The sequence below is a fragment of the Uranotaenia lowii genome, chromosome 3 (assembly GCF_029784155.1).
Source record: "Uranotaenia lowii strain MFRU-FL chromosome 3, ASM2978415v1, whole genome shotgun sequence".
Lineage (NCBI taxonomy): Eukaryota > Metazoa > Arthropoda > Insecta > Diptera > Culicidae > Uranotaenia > Uranotaenia lowii.
This window is the reverse complement of record NC_073693.1, coordinates 108,799,260-108,817,434: the sequence shown is the minus strand read 5'-3', so window position 1 is coordinate 108,817,434 and position 18,175 is coordinate 108,799,260. Positions and strand designations below refer to the sequence as shown.

The following is an 18,175-nucleotide window of genomic DNA, read 5'->3' as shown; positions in this document are numbered from 1 at the left end:
CTTTTTTCAAATGAAGTTTGAAGCTCAGATGGATTTTGAAATTTTATCAACTCAAGACAGCTTCCAGAGCATTTCTCTTATAAATATATACAAAAAAAACCAATTTTTTTTGACGTGATTTTACTTATTCGCGCTGTTGTATGTAACTCAACTGGATTTCAACGGATTTCTATAAATTTTAGTGTCTCAGAATCTCGTAATTTTCAAAAAGATCTAATTCTTTTTGTTTGAAAATTTTGAAGTTTCCTTGTAATATTCAGAATTATCCATTTTTATTTGTAGGCTTTAAAACATTCTATGCAAATTGTGAAAAATCAATTTTAACATTCCCGGGAATCGGGAAACCCTGATTAAATTGTGAAAGCTTTTTATTCACGGAAATTGTGCACTATCCTAAGAATAATGTGCATTCCAGAATCAAGAGTTCAAGAGTTGTTCATTTTGATTATATATGAAACCATTCAACGGATGTTTTATCTAAACACTTTACAAAATGGCTGTTCATTAGATGGCCCATTTCCCAGTCATTTTAGTGTTCCCGGGAATCGAGAAATCTGACGATCCTTTTACTTTAACCGACTAAATTGACTGGTCCTTGTGTAAAAATTGAAAATAATTGAGAAAGATTTTTCATTGGCGATAGAAATTGTTTAGATAGACTTCAGGTTACTCATCAAATCTTGTAAATTTTCAGATAACTTTCCATTTGTTCCATTAAATGTCATTTCTTTGCCGATTACTTTACTACTTTAAACAGTTTGCGAAACGGAAGTTCTTAATGATAAGTGTTGCAAAATAGAACATTCAGATTCTCTTCGTGGCGTTTCCTTATTGGAATTGTCTGGTGAAATAGATTTTTTGTCGTTCTTCACTTTTACACTAAGTTTTCGAACGAAAGTCATTTTTACTTAATCTAGGATTAATTAATCTAGGATTAATTAGTTTTAAGAAGAAAAGAAGTTCAAGTCTAAGCCATATATCAAGGTAGACTTATCATTTTCCTTGCTCAATCCATAAATTTTCAAGTAATTTAGCACTTTTTATTGGCTTCGGGAGATTTTTCAGCATCTTCCAAGATTTGGGAATTCACGATTTTTTTTATTCCCGGGAATTCCCGAGTGGAACGCTCTACTGTTAATATTAAAAATCAATAACCTTGCCTTGGCCATGCTTTAATGTTGATGTTTATCTTAGATGCGGTGCTCTCATAAACACAGGGACACAAGTGCAAAAATGTTAATTAAAAAAAAATTGTTTCAGAATTGCTGAACAGATTTTATATATATTTTCTGAAAAGTTGTACCTGGTTTACGTTGAATAAAAAAATATAAAAAAATTTATATGCATAAAATTATCATGTTATACTAAAAGGTCAAAGCCGAATTATTAGAAAAATGTTAGTTTAATAATTATGAATGTTATGAATTCACCGCAGTTTGATCTTTGATAATGACTGATTGGTCAAAATTAAAGTGGCGAGAAAAAGGGTTTTTTTTATAATTATTTCCTAAAAATTTAAAATTTGCACCAAATGGCTGAAAAACGTCTATTATTACAAAGATCGGCATAGTGTCAAAGAGCTTTGTTTTTTATTACTAAATTATTAAGAACGATCGTTTTGATAGCATGAGTAATGTTCGCTGTGATATGAAATAATTAAAAAATGGTTGCAGATTATTTCGAACTATATAAAAATGAACATCTAATCAGGATCGGGAATTCCCGGGAGTGAAATTTAAATTTCCGGGAAACGGGAATTCCCGACTTTTTTTAATTCCCAAGTATTCCCGCTCAGGAAATTCCAGGATGGACATTCTATTAGATATAGACTTAAATTTTTTTTTTCGACCATTAGTCTTCTTTTTTTAAAATTTTTATGGGCAAATTACTATAGATTAAAACTTTTAGAAGGCTAAATCGTTAGTTGTCTGGAACAAGGGTGAGAAACCTTATGATTCAACGGGCAAATCGGAATTTAAAATCTTTTCGGCGAACCGTACTCAAAATATTACTTACTAACAATTAGTAAAGCTCCATGGATAGTTATATAGAAGTATTCAAAATGAAATGTTATTCTTTAATGATAACATTTTGGACGGATATAATCTCCAGCAAACATTAAATCGCATTATAAATGATAACCCAAGTCATTAAAAACGTTGCTGCGAATCGTAATTCCAACTTATGCAAGTAAAAGGTCGTAAAAATCGTTACTCGAAGTCGGATTAAATGGTTTAAATCGGATATGGTAAAAAGTCGACGAAATTTGGCGTGTGAAATTTGGCGTTGAGCATAATAAAAAAACCCCTCGCACCACGGTAAAGGGGTCTTTTTATACAATACGTGAAGTTGCTGTGAAAAAACTACATTTGTACTGAATTTGACATATCTGTTTAAATCACTTGGAAAATGATCGATTTGAGTAACATTTTACGCCTGTTTAATATGGGACCCCCTTTCCAAGGTCGGAGGTGGTTGTAATTTATCAGAAACAATTTTTGGCCCAAAAAACCTGTTATACCAACTTTCACAACAATCGGATCAATCGGTTACACATACTTCTACGTATGGGAAAACACGCCGCCTAGATTCCAACGTATAATGGCTCCTACGAATCCTATCCCACATTCAGTGCAGGGGTGCCATTTGAAAATATGTGACAAAAAACAAATTGAATTGTTCAATTTTTAAGTCGTCATAACTTTTGATTGGCGCATCTTAGATGTTCACGGTCTTCAGTAAAGTTGTTCTTTGCATCTTTAGCAATAAGATGCAGGAATTTTTGAACAGTTACTTTTTCCGTACAAATTTCTTTACAAACTATGAATTTTTTGCTACATCCCAATTCAATTCCTAGTTTCCTAAATTTTCACAATTGTTATTGGGTAATAAAGAACTAAAAAACCTTTAGTACTTTTTTGGTCCGTTTCTGACCAGTCTACTGAACATATTTATCTAGACATCTCTAAAAATATTTTTTTAAGCTACCGTGTACAAATCTGTGTGTTACACCATTAGGGTGTGTCGAATTGCAACTTTTTTCGAATTTTAAAACGCCTATAGTTTACAAAATTTTCATTTTGGCCAAAACCATCGACAGAATTTTTGCAGATTTTCGAAAGGAGATTAAGGTATCCGGGTTTGAATAAAAGTTTTTTTTATGGAAAAAAGGAAAAATGTATTTGGATAATGTCACTTTAACTTTTTAGTTCTCACGCGTTGCTATATATGGGAGCTTACTGGAAAATTTTCTGGCTACAACTTTGACTAGACAGGAAAAGAGTAGGAGAAGTGTCATAAAAGAAATAATAATGTCCCAAACAAAACAATCTTTTTCCACGAGGCAAATCTAGCAACACTGCCGGATTTTCCGTCCATTGTGTTTTGATAAAATTATCTGCATAAATTTCCTATCATTTAGGCTTCAGAGAAGAACGTCCTATAAAAAAGGATGGGGTTTGTTCGATTCCAACACTTTTCATTGTAAGCTAATTTTTGTTTGTTGAAAACGCAGGTTTCAGTGGTGGAATAGAGTTAATATTTATTCGTTTTGTTCTTCAAGTCTTTAAATAAATATTTATAACATAAATAAGCGATAGCTTTTTACATTATTCACTGAAGTTTTATCCTCACTTATTAGTTTTCTGATTTTCTGGCAACACTGGTGACTTACCACGAACCTAAGTTGAGTTGTTTGGCTTCACAGTGTGATGATGTAAACATTTGTACCGTGTTTACCATCATCAGCTGTCATCATCGATCATCGCCGCTATTGTTTCAATTGCGAATTGACTCAAAGCATGCGGGGCCAAAACAAATTGTTTTGGTTTCGCCGACAGGTCGGCAGATTTCCTCTGCTGATTGTTCCGAAAACCGCAAGTATCAACACCTCTCCTCAATTCGCAGATTGAGAATGCTGAACAGCTTCGCGTGCCTCGCCCTTTTGTAACGCCTTCGTGAACGCATCAGCTGGCTGATCCTCAGTAGAGATGTGTCTCAAAGAAAGCTGACCACTTCTGACGATCTCCCTGATCAATGCATACTTCACATCCAGATGCTTCATCCGCTGATGAGTCCGCGCCTCTTCCAGATACTGCGAACAACCGAGAAACTCTTTGAACGGCTGTTCGGTGATAACCTCACTATCGTTCATCTTCGTCCAGTGAACGAAACCTGTGACCTAGGGTAAGCCAACCGCCTCCCATGCCGCGTACTTCTCCAGAGCTGCCACCCATTTTTCGATAGCTGTCTTCCATAAGACTCATTTGTGCGGCGCTTCAGTTCGCTGATGATTTGAGGTACCTCCCCATTAAGACCAGCAGCTACGTTAGCCACGCTTCGCTTAGTAGATTCTCTGATTCGCTGACTGCGTCTCAGAGTCGGTGTAAGATTAACGGAATCTTGATCATCATCTTCATCATTGTCATCGCTACTCTCGTAGTCGCTTTCGTCTCGCACCATACGCTGACTGGCACCGGAACCGATGATTCGTTGATTCCGGTGGCTGATAACCTCAGCACGTGAATGAAGACCACCCCCTCCGACGCACCCGGAACAGCTTCCAACCGTCGAATAAAAGTTTGCGCATGCTAACCGCAGCGCAGCTACCAACACGAGAATGATCCTCCTCATAGCTTTTTGTTCCGCAGCTTCAACGCTTCGAGCGCTCCAAAAAGCCGGAGTGCAACGTTCAGCAGCATAAGCCCGATCTGACTCTGATGCATTGCTGAAGTTTCTGGCAACTAACCGTCGCACAAAACATCTCCATAGCCACAGAAAAATAGCTCTGTAAGCTTGGATAAGCTCACGCGTACTGATCACAGCGTAGCTCCACATCACGAGAGTAACCCTCTCGAGCAGTTTCTTCCAATCTCAGATCCGGACTAATCCTCCATCTGGAGCATTCGGACCGGACCAATCCTGGTTACAGATCCCGAGAGTTTTCCTCCCGGCCGTTGGAAGTGAAACCATGCTGCTAACTGCAGCACGGCTCGTGTCGGCATCGAGAGTAACCCTCTCGGAACCCGACTTCCCAGCCTTGAACTCCAGTGACACCTTCTGGCTAACTAGGAGCATCTCGTGGCGTCTTTGCTAATGGTCCTCTGCGCTGATGGTCCTCTGCGCATGGATCAGCTCATAACTGCTGACCATAGCGCACAACCAAAGCACGAGAGTAACCCTCTTGGCTATCAGCTCCACCCAAATTTTCCGGGGTGGACCTACCGACCTTTGCGCTGAACCATCTCGGTTGCGGATCCTGAGACTCCTCTCGGCCGTCGATCGTGAGCTCATGCTTGCTAACCACAACGTGGCTCATGACGGCATCGAGAGTAACCTTCTCAATCCGCGAACCTCCCCGGGCTCTGGCAGTACCTCCTGGCTGGCTGTGGTCTTTTGGCTGCCTGGCCTCTGTCCTGGCTGGTCCATCTCCGCTGGCTCGGGGACCCTAGGTTGGCTCGTCTCGGCGCTGGCTGGTGCTCCATCAGCTGGCTGGCCCTCTTCGGTGGTCCTCTGGTTGGTGGCTTGCCCCTCGACCTGGTCCGGCTGGTCCTTCTGCACTGGTCGCTGATGAACTTGCTAACCGCAAGTATTATTAAACTTGAGAGTACCCCTCTCACAAACTCGTTTTTCCAAAATCCAGACGTATCTGGGCCCATAACCTGTTGAAAATGCAGGTTTCAGCGGATCCACATTGCTGCCGATTGCAGCAGAACCGAAACATTGTTTGTTTTGGTTCCTCTTGCTATTTCAAATTCGCAATCGAGAACAATAGATCAATAAACATGATAAACGCGGTACAAATGTTTACATCATCACACGGTTAGGCGGGAATACTCGAATTGGGTTAGTGGTGACACAACAGTGTTGCAAGATATTCTGGGTAAGAATATCAAAGTACTCATTGAGAAATGAGTACTTTACCGGTTAGGGAATATAAGAAGTGGAAAGTGAAAATAAGCTATCGCTCATTAATATAGTTGTATTCTACTGACCTCACAGACGAAACATAAATAAAGATAACTCTATTCCACCACTGAAACCTGCGTTTTCAACAATTTTCAATGAAAATGTGATGAAAAAAAGACAGCTCAACCTTATTTTAATTTAAATTTCGCAAAACCGTTACATCTATTGACTCTAATTCCTGGTAAGGTGACCCTTATTTTCTTTTGCAAATGATGTAGAATTTAAAGAAGATAATTAAAACAGATCATTTCAAGATTCTAAAGTCAATAAATCTTTAGTTAAAATAATATTTCTGAAAATTGGATGGAAAATCTGGCAGTGTTGGTAGATTATTTCCATGAAAAAAAATCTTTTTTTTTTAGACGTTTCTTGCTACTCCTACTGCTTTGCCGTCATCGTTGAAGTTGATAATTTTCCTATAAGCACCAAATTAGGATGGCAAAAGGATGTATTGGGAAAACACGATTTTCCGGAAAACGACCAGAAGGTCCCAGAAAGTCGAATTTTGGTAAAAAAAAATTTTTCGATATAACACGAGATCTCGATGTTTCATGTACGACGTTTTACGTTATTTGGCTTTTAAATAAAAAAAATAATTTTTCGATTTTGCTTCGATTTTTTTAATTTTCTTTGGTCTCCTTATTGGTGATTTTTGAAGGTGAAAACACCGGTGGCACCCCTTTGTGGCACCCCCAAATCAAGTCCGATTGAGGTGAAATTTTGCACAGGTCAGGTTTTTGGGCCAATCTACAAAATGTATTTGATCGGTTTTCAAAATTTGACCCGACCCATTTGGCTGACACTTTACTCCATATCTTGGACTCTCATTTGAATTACGTGAGGAATATTTTGTCCTGAAAAACTGAAAAAATGACATTCCTTGAACAAAATTTTGCGTTTTTTATACAAATTCCTTTTTCAGAATCTGTAAAATTTCAGTCGATCGAGTTGACCGAAAAGGAAATCTTGTGGACTACAGACGATTTACAATTTGAAAAAAGTTGCAATTCAACTCACTCTATCACACTATCAGCCTTTATTTGTTGGTTAAATTTCATGAATCGAAGACATAGTGCTATTTTGGGTCTCTCTAAACGATTAGGCTTAATACTCCTTAATTTTTATAGAGTATGGTGGGGTAAAAGTACGACCTTAGTGTTATCCTATTTTTAGAAAATTTTGCACTTGTTTTTTTCCGAAAAACCAAGAACAGCATTTGATTCCTTAGACTTTTATCTCTCTTCTAAAAAAAATATGAAGATAATCGATCAACGCATTTGATAGCAGTATTGAAAATGCCAAACTGCTATCGAAACGTATTCTTACCCCACCCCTGGGGCAAAAGTTCGAATGATGTGGGGTAAAAGTACGGTCATTCAAAATTCCACATTTCTGTATGAAGTCAAGTGGAAAATTATTTTATATCAATCTTTGACTACAGCAGCAGCTTCTGTGTTCTCTTCTGATACAAATCCTATACATAGGCAAACAACCTGCGTGAATTCGGAGTTCTTCACTAATTGTCTATATTCAACTGGTTTACGTAATCCAGTATATGAGCAATTACTCGCGTGACCAGGTTTTTGTTGATACAAAAACATGTGCTGATGTTTATAGTGCATTTTAGAAAAAATGTAAAACTTTCCATTACGATTTACTTCAGCAGACCCTGCATATCATTCGTACTTTTACCCCATTTTCAGTTCGTACTTTTGCCCCTTCAAGGTTTCTTGTGATTGTCTATTTATTGTGCAAATCAGAGAGATATTAATGAAATTCTTTCTTCAGCATTTGTAGGTGGTTGAAAACAACTAAACAGATACATTAACACTTTCATTAAAAGCCAAAAATTTGATTGTTCAAACATGTTTGGCGTTATTTTAAATATTACATCAATTGACAAAAAAAGGCTTCATTTTTCGGAGTATTTTCAACTCCTACGAAAAAAAATTATGTCAAGATGAAGGTTTTTGAAATCATTATCAATCCATGCCAGGGTTTGAAATTTTGCTGTTCTCAGTTCGTGATAATCTCAAAACGTACTTTTACCCGACTCGTACTTTTACCCCACCTTACTCTACGCCCAGCCCTATTTTTATTTTAAATTCCCGATCAATATATAAAGTGTTTTTCAATTTCTTGAAGAGTTTTGAATGTTATTTTGAGCTTAGTGACTTCAAAAAAGATTTTAAAAATACCATAAACAAGCTACTGGGTTCATAAGTTACTTGCTTGGCATCGTCGACTTTGCGGCTTTCGACTACTGCCACGTTACGTGTCAAGCGAATGATAATTTTCTTCCTTCAGTTTCCGTTGGAAAGTTCAAAAACCTCCTGGATGGAACAATTCGCACATTCGCACGAAGGGAACCTGAATACTATTTCAGGTTCCACACCCTAAGTCTGGAACTGGGTCTAGAAATAAAAATAAACTACCTACTACCGGCTACGATGAATGTTAGGCGCAATCAGGAAATAATAAACAACACAACAACTCCTCAAGATACCTCGTGGTCGGTATCTAGTCTGGAGTTTAGAAGGAAGTACTTCTTCCAAGGAGCGAGCAAAACCGGAAATGTGCACTACATGCAATATGTTTTGTTAGATGAATTATGCATTCCGGTTCTATGTGTTTGTGTGTGTATATGTGTGTACGACGCGCCACACAAAATGAATGTGAAAAGTTTCATGACTCATGTCTGGCTGACTGTGTGTATGTACATTTGTGTGAGTATGTGTCTGTGCATTTGTTTATGAATGTAAGTCTGCCGTGTGCTCCACATATAATTACCACTAGGACCTGCGGCAAGTCCGGCATCGGTGTTTTTCTTGCACGTGGGAAAGCGGCCACATTCGGCTCCTTCGCGCTGCCCGATCGTACACGTGTCGTAAGCCATCACGCACACCTGACTCGACAGGCACCCGATGTCACTGCACTTGCGGCCATACTCTGAAAGGAAAAGAAAACAGGAAACGAAACCGGAAATGAATTTTTGTTTCAGTAATAATATAGAAAGAGGGGACAGAAAACAGTAAATTCACTCAATTTATGGTGTGAGTAACATAAGATTTCAATCATTGACCGATATCCAATCTGAAGTCTTCTTTAGGTATAATTTAAATTTAAAATTCACTGATAAAAAAGTCCGCTTCACTGAACCTCAATCACAATCTGACGAATTTTCAAATATACATGACCAATCCTGGTCGAAATTGTACAAGCGTGTGACCCCAATTGGCTAATTTATTGCACCAATGCATGCAAACCATCATACGCAGCAGCATCACCAGCAAAGGGTTCAATCTGCGAATGCGAATTGCGGATTCGGTTCGTCAGAATCAGCAGCAATCGCAATCGCAATAGTAAATTAATAATTTTGACCACAACATATCCGCACGTGCAGAAGGAAAAACATTCATACGCGGTGATGAATTTCCGTCCAATCAACTCGAATATCGCAACCACCAAAATTTCGCTTTACGCGAATCGCATCACGCACGACACGACGCCACTGCCACGCCACCGTACGCCATCGTAAGCGCCGTCATCATCATCAGCATCCCTACATTCATAACCCAGATCTGCAAATTTGTTGGTGTGACGCCACCGCTGAAAGCAAACATTCATATGCGCCACTGTCAAATTGACGATGAGTGCTAGTGGTGTGACGAAATAAATATTCATACTTTACGGACATCAACCGTTTCCCGGAAAAAGGGGATGCATTGAACTCTGGAAGCAGTTTGCAGTGGAGGTTGGATTGAGTTTCATGTGGAGGCCGCTGATTGACAGTGCGGTCTCTGGAGCCACGATCAGTCTTAGCCGGATTGGAACTTCGTGTAGTAATTAATTAAAAAACGTTAAATTTGTCATATCATAGATCTCAATCGAATTAATAATATTTGCTCAAATTCGAAATAATGATATTGGACATGAAAATTTTTTTTTCAAACATGTCTCAAAATCCCATACAAACTTTAGGCTCGTTGAGCGACCCCTTTCCGTGATCCGATTTGGCCCAAATTTGGCTTGAGACCTTGTACTAGGCCTAGGATCAATTTAAGCCTACAGCGCATAACTTTTTCAAATGTTGGGTAATTTGGGGCACTCGCTGCTATTAAACAGCAATGGTCTCGAATAGGAGCGATTTGTCAACAAGACTTGGAATAAATTTTTTTTGAAGCAACTCTGAGGCGAAGATTTCTTAGCTCGAATTATTTTTATTTATTTTTAGCAAGTTCGTTTTCATAAAATGTTTCTTTAAAATTACTTTAAGATACGTATCGATTTTCAGGATAAAAAAAATTAGGTACTCAAACCTCATTAGGATAACAATTGCCTAAGAATGTGATGGAACGGATGGAACCGATTAGGAACTGCGTTAGCAAAGGATGTTTTGTTTTCATACGGAATTAAAAAAAAAACCTCGCATCGGCCTGACATAAACAGTAACACAGTCAAAAGCAGACATTTCCAACTGGCTTTTTGCGAGTCGTATGTGACCCAGTACTTAACAGTTATCATTTATATTTTAGTAAAATAGTTAATAAACGTACACATAAACCATATTGTTCAGTTTAGGAACCACTGAAAGTGTAGCATAAACCCGAATAACGAAAGGCGGAATAATTGGGAGAGCCAATGGTTCTGCTGATGCTGGAAAACTCACCCATTTACTACTGAGATATCAGCATGTCTTTTGCTCTGCCGTGTACAACAATAGGCGTCATCATCGATGGAGATTCTCGATGATCAGTAATGATGATCCGTATGCCTGATAAGAGCAGGAGTTGCTCTGATAACATTCTCGGAAAACATCGCACACCTACCGAGCCACCTCTCGAGAGTTGCGATCGGCACCAGCAGCAATCGATCACCAGTTGAAGTCGCACACACGAACCGTACAGGCTGAGCATGCAAGCCCGCATTTTTTATAACCGGTCCTTTATAATTAGTTTGTTTTAAGAAAAATTGTAAATTTAAATTGAAAACCCTAAGTTTTAAGTAAAACCCTCCTTATTAATTGTTGGCAATCGAACTTCGCGTGTGATTTATTCGCCAAAAAGGAATATCAAATTCCTCTTAGTTGCTGTCTTGGACGAGAGACAGAACTCGTGCCCTATTGTTCCGCTAATAGACTTAAGGTCGAACGAGGCAACGACCAGAAGAAGGAAGATCCGTAGCTCAGCAGGTATTTGGCCCATCCGGGAACAAACACATATATTATTCTTTACTGTTACATTGTTATATTTTCATGGAAATTACCATTAAATTTTTTTAATGCTTTGTTCAATTGATCGTAAGTAATTTTTCAGTTTGGGCATCCTCGACACCTCTTTAGGCGACTCTTTCACCTCCTTGAGTTCGGCATGTTTCCACCAAATCGATCTCTTCCAAAACAGTTTTACTTTGGTTTCATTTGAAAATATCAAAATCAATTTTATCTGAAAAAACATGCAAAATTATATATACATATACAAAGTGCATTAGTAAATTAATAATTTTCTTACAAGATTTAGCAATTATTTTGGTCCGATAGTTTCCACAAAAAAACTATATTTTTGAATAAAATTTGTATTCACTGCCATGTTGAAAAACTGCTAAATTATTTAAAAATTAAATTTAACATTTGAGTAGTTGCGCGCAGGGCAACAAAAATTGTAAAGTAAAAGATTAATATTGGAATTGGTCACCTTCTTGGTCTCTTCATTATTAATTCATCACTTTAGGTTAGAATTGAATGTAATTGAACAGAAAAGCTATTTTTACATCAACATTCTTTGATCCTCATAAATATTTAGGTTTAAAGTCATTAAAAAAATTTTTATGAACTTTTCAAATAACCAGCTGTGATCTGTAAAACCAAGCACTTTCATTATTTCAATATAGGCTCTTAATCTACTTGAATTCATATTTATCAATCAAGAATTTTTTTAATACGACTTCAATAAAATCAGTTATCCTTGATGCAAGAGACCCATTTTTTTGAGGAAACTGTCTTGTCAACTGGCAGCGCAAATGAGACGAAGATGAGTTGGGTCGGTGGCTCCACTTGACTATCCCGAAAGTTAATCTTAAACCCTAGTTTAATAAATTGAACCTGAGTCGGGATTTAATTCGAATATTTTCCCGTCTCATATCCAATCATTATTCCTTAGACGTGGTTCTCTATCGTATTGACATTGCTGGCTTCCTTTCGGGCCCGAGGAAGGCCACCCTATGTTCCAGTGAGAGATGTGCTGGCTATGCTTGACTCGGATTACATGTTCGAAATATACCATTTCCCTAAAAGCTATCGATCTCCGTCTATAACTCTTTTTATTTTCATATGTCCCTTTCTATATTCCTTTTCCTCCTAATCAAACGTGTTAAGCTAAGAAGAAAATTGTAAAACAAAAAAAAACAGTTTGGCTCCTGAAAGTCTAAAGGTATGAGCCTTTTCACTTGAAACAAAAAAGTTATTTGGGTTCAAAGATTGTATTTTAAACGCAAATTGTCGTCAACGTCAAAGACATAATGAGTACATTTTACGCATTGCTTCAACTGTTGATAAAACCAAATTTTCTCTAAAAAATAATTTTTTATTCCCTTATGTCAAAAATATTGTTGATCATACGAAATATGGAGTTCAAATTACGATTAGCAAATATATTTACCTTTAATATGCAAAAAAAAAGATTTCGCATACATGTTGTGCAGTCCGAGATATTTGAATCTAAGTACAATAACTTTTTTAATTTCTCCACAATTTCATATTTTGAGCATAACTCAAAAACTATTCTACTGAGATTTTTTATTTAATTCCATTTTCGGATTCAGTGCCAAATTTTAAATTAAAAAATTAGTCGGTCAATGAAGCTCGCGATTTATAAAACAAAAAAAAGTAAACTTGTTTGATATGAATTAAGAACCAGGGGAAGGGAAAGCATAATTCACTTTAAAACACAAAGGGAAACCCGTTTTGAACTTAGAGAAAAATGTCAAAACTTCCTGCAAATTACAGGAAAACATCGTTTTGAGTCTGAAGGCGAGTTTCACAGTTGTTTTCCTGGGCTGTTTTTCTGTCCTAAAATTGCCCTGTAATTTAAGCTGTTGAAAATGTAGGTAAACTTCGTCCGACCACAGTGTAGGGATGAGATGAAGAATATACAGAAAATAAATCAAATTTAATTAGGAATAAAATAAAATAATAGTTGTATTCGGCAACACTGTAGATGAATAAAATAAAATAAATTTCTATGAGAACATTTGCTATTTTGGCAGTACTTGACAAACAAACAAAACAAAGTCAGTCATTGATCTATTCTTGCGAGCGACAGACGTGTTTAGGTGAATCTCTGAATTGAGATTCGTAAAATCACGACACACAGGAGAAAAGATTAAGTGTGTATGGCTTTACTTAACAAATCTGGAACTGAATTCCTCGTCAAGTTATTGTCTGATGCTGGAATATATGCTGAAGAAAAACTTAAATTCATTGGCCAGTATAAGATAGCTGAAAACGGAATAATTAACGAATTATTTGAAACTATTAATCGGTAATCTCCGTAAATTTCGATGTTTGCCTAAATGAAAATCACAATTTAAATTAAACGACAATTATTAATTTGGGTTTAGAGAAATGGATTATAGGCATTTTCGTTGCTTTACCTTGTTTGAACAGACCGTTTGAAACAAGTACTAGCTCTAAAACAACCGAATCCTGAAAAGGATTCTACAATATTGATGATTTAACGAACGACGCATCAGGTGAGTTTGGAGTGAAGCAAGGACCCGAATGGACCTGTGAGACCATCACAAAAAAAATTTCTGGAAAACTACACTATTTCGATTCTTCTTTAGAGCTTAAAATTTTGCAAAAAAATCTATAGTTTAAGCGAAAAAGTTTTTTATTTGATTAAAAAAATATAAATGAAAATGATTGTTTCTCGATCTTCACAAAAAATCCTCGAAAAAAAAAGTATCACCAATTCAACAATTGCGCAATGTGGAAAAAGTGTTTAAACTGCGAAGAAATTCAATATCTTCCCTCCTTCACGAAATTTGTAAACAATCCTGAAAACCACTGATTAGGGCTAGAAATTGTTTAACATAAATGGACCTATCTAGTGTGATTTTTTCGAGAAATCGAATAAAGACTGTTTGAGCCACCGCATGCTTCGAAAAATGAAGTTTGAGCTGAATTTACCCTCGATTTATCTATATTTTTCAATTAATCATGAAAAAATTAAGTTTGGACATGAAAATTCTGAACCAAATGAGACCTTGCTTGTGTGATTTTTTTTCCGAAGAATCGAATGAAGCTGTTTGAGCCACCGCACGAATTGTAAAATCGAGTTATGACTGTTTTTACTCTCGTTTCTCCTACATTTTGAATTAATGGTTTGTTGAAAATTTTAGGGTAAAACAGCCAGAAGTACAGTTAACGATGCGTGCTGCGGCTAAAATTGCCTACTTTCGATTCTTCAAAAAAAGCACACACAAGGTGAGTGTTTAATGCTGCACTATGCAGTCACTTCGCTTCATGAGTGGACTGTAACACTCAAACAAAAACTTTCACTAATCGCACTATCACCCCTTTCCGTCGATGGGGGAGCGATTTATTTTCACCCGCTGGTGGATTTTCGGATCGAGTTATAGAACGCGATGTTTGATTCACATTTGATTCATTCATTTATACACAATTTCCACCATTGTGCATTGATTATCGTTAATGTGCATTTGGCTTTTTCTTAGGAATGCACACAGGGGAAAACGATGTAAAAAGATGATCAAAATTGTTTACGCCAAAACGGAGCGTTTTAGACCCATAGTGTCTTCGGGACATTTTACCTACATTTAAAGCACTTTAAAACGAGCTTTTGATAAAAATGATTAAATCACCTAGCAGTGAGATAGAAAAATTATTTTTTGTATTTTCATTTTAGAGCAGTTATGTCTTTAGCAAGTTTTTAGATTGTAAAAAATGTAGCAATTTTGTTCAAGACGTCAACATCGTAGAAGCTAACCCAAAAAAGTTAGAAGGGTTCAAAATAAAGACTGAAACGAGTTAGATCGGAAAAACTAAGAAAAAATAGCTGTTTTCGAACACCTGTATCTTTCCAGTTCGGTTGAGTTCGGTTCTTTTTTTGGTTGCATTTGAATCAGGCAGGTTTCAACGTTATAAAAACATGGAGTTTATCACGTTAAACTGTTTATTTTGTAGCTTTATAAATGATTAAAGTTAGCTATTTTCAAGGAATCTTGATGACAAATTCCATGTTTATTTAAACTGACAATTAGCAACCGTTTTTATTTTGGTGAAGCTTTAGCCAAATCATTCTCTCGCTCGCGTATGACGTTTTTAAGCCTCCATTGACGAACCTTACCTTTTCGCAATGATACAATAAGAATACAATATACTTGACGAGTTTATTTTTCGGTTAGCTTATTTTAAATGCAAAAAAAAAATTCCTCTAGATTTCTTGAAAATAGCTAACTTTAATCATTTATAAAGCTACAAAATAAACAACTTAACGTTATAAACTCCATGTTTTTATAACGTTGAAACCTGCCTGATTCAAATGCAACCAAAAAAAGAACCGAACTCAACCGAACTAGAAAGATACAGGTGTTCGAAAACAGCTATTTTTTCTTAGTTTTTCCGATCTAACTCGTTTCAGTCTGAATATTTTTATTAAGTGTGTTCCACAAAACTGTTCGATTTTAAGTGACTCAAAACTCCTTCAAACATATCTTGCCTAAATAAGCTCGGCCTGAAAAGATATCGTTAAAATACTAAAAATTTTGATTAAAAAAATATTTTTTTTATTTTGAACCCTTCTAACTTTTTTGGGTAAGCTTCTACGATGTTGACGTCTTGAACAAAATTGCTACATTTTTTACAATCTAAAAACTTGCTAAATACATAACTGCTCTAAAATGAAAAATACAAAAAAATATTTTTCTATCTCACTGCTAGGTGATTTAATCATTTTTATCAAAAGCTCGTTTTAAAGTGCTTTAAATGTAGGTAAAATGTCCCGAAGACACTATGGGTCTAAAACGCTCCGTTTTGGCGTAAACAATTTTGATCACCTTTTTACATAGTTTTCCCCTGTGTGGAATGGTGCAAAGTGTTTCAACTTTTTTTTTGTTGAGATTTCAAAATTTAAAAAAAAATTCTATATTGGAAAATAATTTTTATAAATGAAATGTTACAAGGCTTTAAAAATATTGAATAAGTTTTAGAAACGTTTGGTAAATTGCAAATTTTTACTCAGACTGCATGATTTTTTATTCAACTTTTTGTAGCAAGCATTTTTTTGTTTGATTTTTTTTGTCATAACCTTCAATGAATGTATCAGTTAAACGAAAATGAAACTCTTTTTTTTTAAACAGATTTACTGAAACATGATCTGCAGAAAACCATGTCTTGTTAGAGATTTCGAGTTCTTGTTTTTTTTTACTTGCGTCATGCATTTTTTTAAACTTTTAATCACAGATCAAGACTGATCACGAATTGGCAAAACATGAACAAATAAGGAATAAACAAGAATTATATTAGACGAAACAATCTTGTCATCATATTTATATCTCATTAATTTACTTTCCAAGTAAAATGTCAGTTTTTAAGGACTTTTTTTTCTCGAGAACATCCATTGTTTGTGAATAAGAAATGATTTAGGAAAAATTTTCTGTAATTGTCTTCTATGTTCCCTTTAAAGTTTTGTAGTAGAAAGCATAAGAAAGTTGAAGCTTGGAGCTCTGAAATGTATCATAATTTTTTTTCAAGCTACGTTAAATATCATGGTTTTAAAATGATGAAAAGTGTCGTCAACCTTACTTTTAAACAATTATGGTCGTTTAAAGTTGTAAGTAGTTGGGAAAAATTGATCTGCCTTTTACGATTTTCTCAACACCTACCACCTACCACACCTACCTAACTTGCTCCAACATTTTGAGAACATTAACGTTGGGTTGAGGTTGTCAGACTGCCCGGTTTTATCCAGGTTTGGAACAACGGCGCTCTTAAATAAAAAAAAATGGTGTTGAATTTAGATTATTATAAGTTTTTATAATCCAAAAAAGAGTCACCTTTTTATGATTTTTTTTCTTGGAGATATTTTACAAAAAATGTTAAACAATTAGCAGTCATTCAGGTAAGTACCTATGTACATATTTTAGTTTCTTAAATTCCAACTTTAAATTTGAATTAAAATTCTAATTTATTTTATTTAAATTCATATTCGTAACTATTATTTTCATTTCATAATTTCAATTATAAATGTCGTTCGTCGTTTCATGTTGGACATTTTCAAGTAAAAATTGTTGTTTCTAATTGTTATATGAAAAAGTTAGTGAATATTTTAAGTCGTCATTTGAAATCAGCATAATCCATATTAAAGTTTTAACGGATAATTGAATATAAAAACCCAACCAGAACTATTCGTATTCGTAAAGGTTCTACTGTCCCCTATAGAAAGGGTGTACGGAAAAAGTTTTCCACCAGAACGAGAACACAAGTCCATGTCGTTTCAAATTTGACATGGGCAAACATGTGTCCCAGAAAAGCGGGTTGACGGCGCGCCAGGAAAACAACGGGAACTCGGCAGAAAAGGCGAGGGAAGGGGGTTCAAAAGGGACACAAAAATTGGCCACCGGTCCAGAAAATTGCATCGCCATCGATTAGCATTTTCCTATTGGTGCTACCGCAAACAAAGTTCGTCCAGTTTTTCCGTCCGTCCGTTTTCGATCCAGTTCCGGAAAACTAACAAGAGAATGGACGACCATCATAGTCACATCAGCAGAAGCATCGATGTGTTTATTGTTGAGATTAGGTCAACCTTATTCAACAAACATGTCTGCTGGAAATTTTCTGCAGTGTTGAATTCGTAAAAGTTGTTGGGAAAACTTTTTCCAGGCCGTTTTTTTAACTGTTTTAATTAGGACTTTTAAGAATACTCAAAGTAATAGAACCTACATATTATTGAAATACTGCCAAATTCTAGGTTTATGCAAGATTTTAGGAAGGACTCCTGAACAAAGTTAAAAAAAAATAAATTTACGACCTTAATATTCGACGATTTCCTGACAACAGCAGCTCAACCTCAACCTCGAACTTTCAGCTACTCGACTCAAGTTTCACCCATAAAGCATACAATTTTGCAGATTTCCCTTTTCTGGATTTCGAGTTTTTACCGAGGTTCCGATTTCCCTGGTCTTTCCT

General features: G+C 36.1%; 1 protein-coding gene across 3 annotated transcripts in view; it reads right to left on the bottom strand.

Moving 5' to 3' along the window:
- LOC129757313 (translation initiation factor IF-2-like) overlaps positions 1–18,175 on the bottom strand; it is a 451,432-nt gene that overhangs the window by 20,686 nt on the left and 412,571 nt on the right. For all 3 annotated transcript variants that reach the window (XM_055754493.1, XM_055754494.1, XM_055754495.1), the window contains one exon: positions 8,758–8,916. In XM_055754493.1, the coding sequence (XP_055610468.1) occupies positions 8,758–8,916 (159 nt within the window). The remainder of the gene's footprint in view (positions 1–8,757; positions 8,917–18,175) is intronic.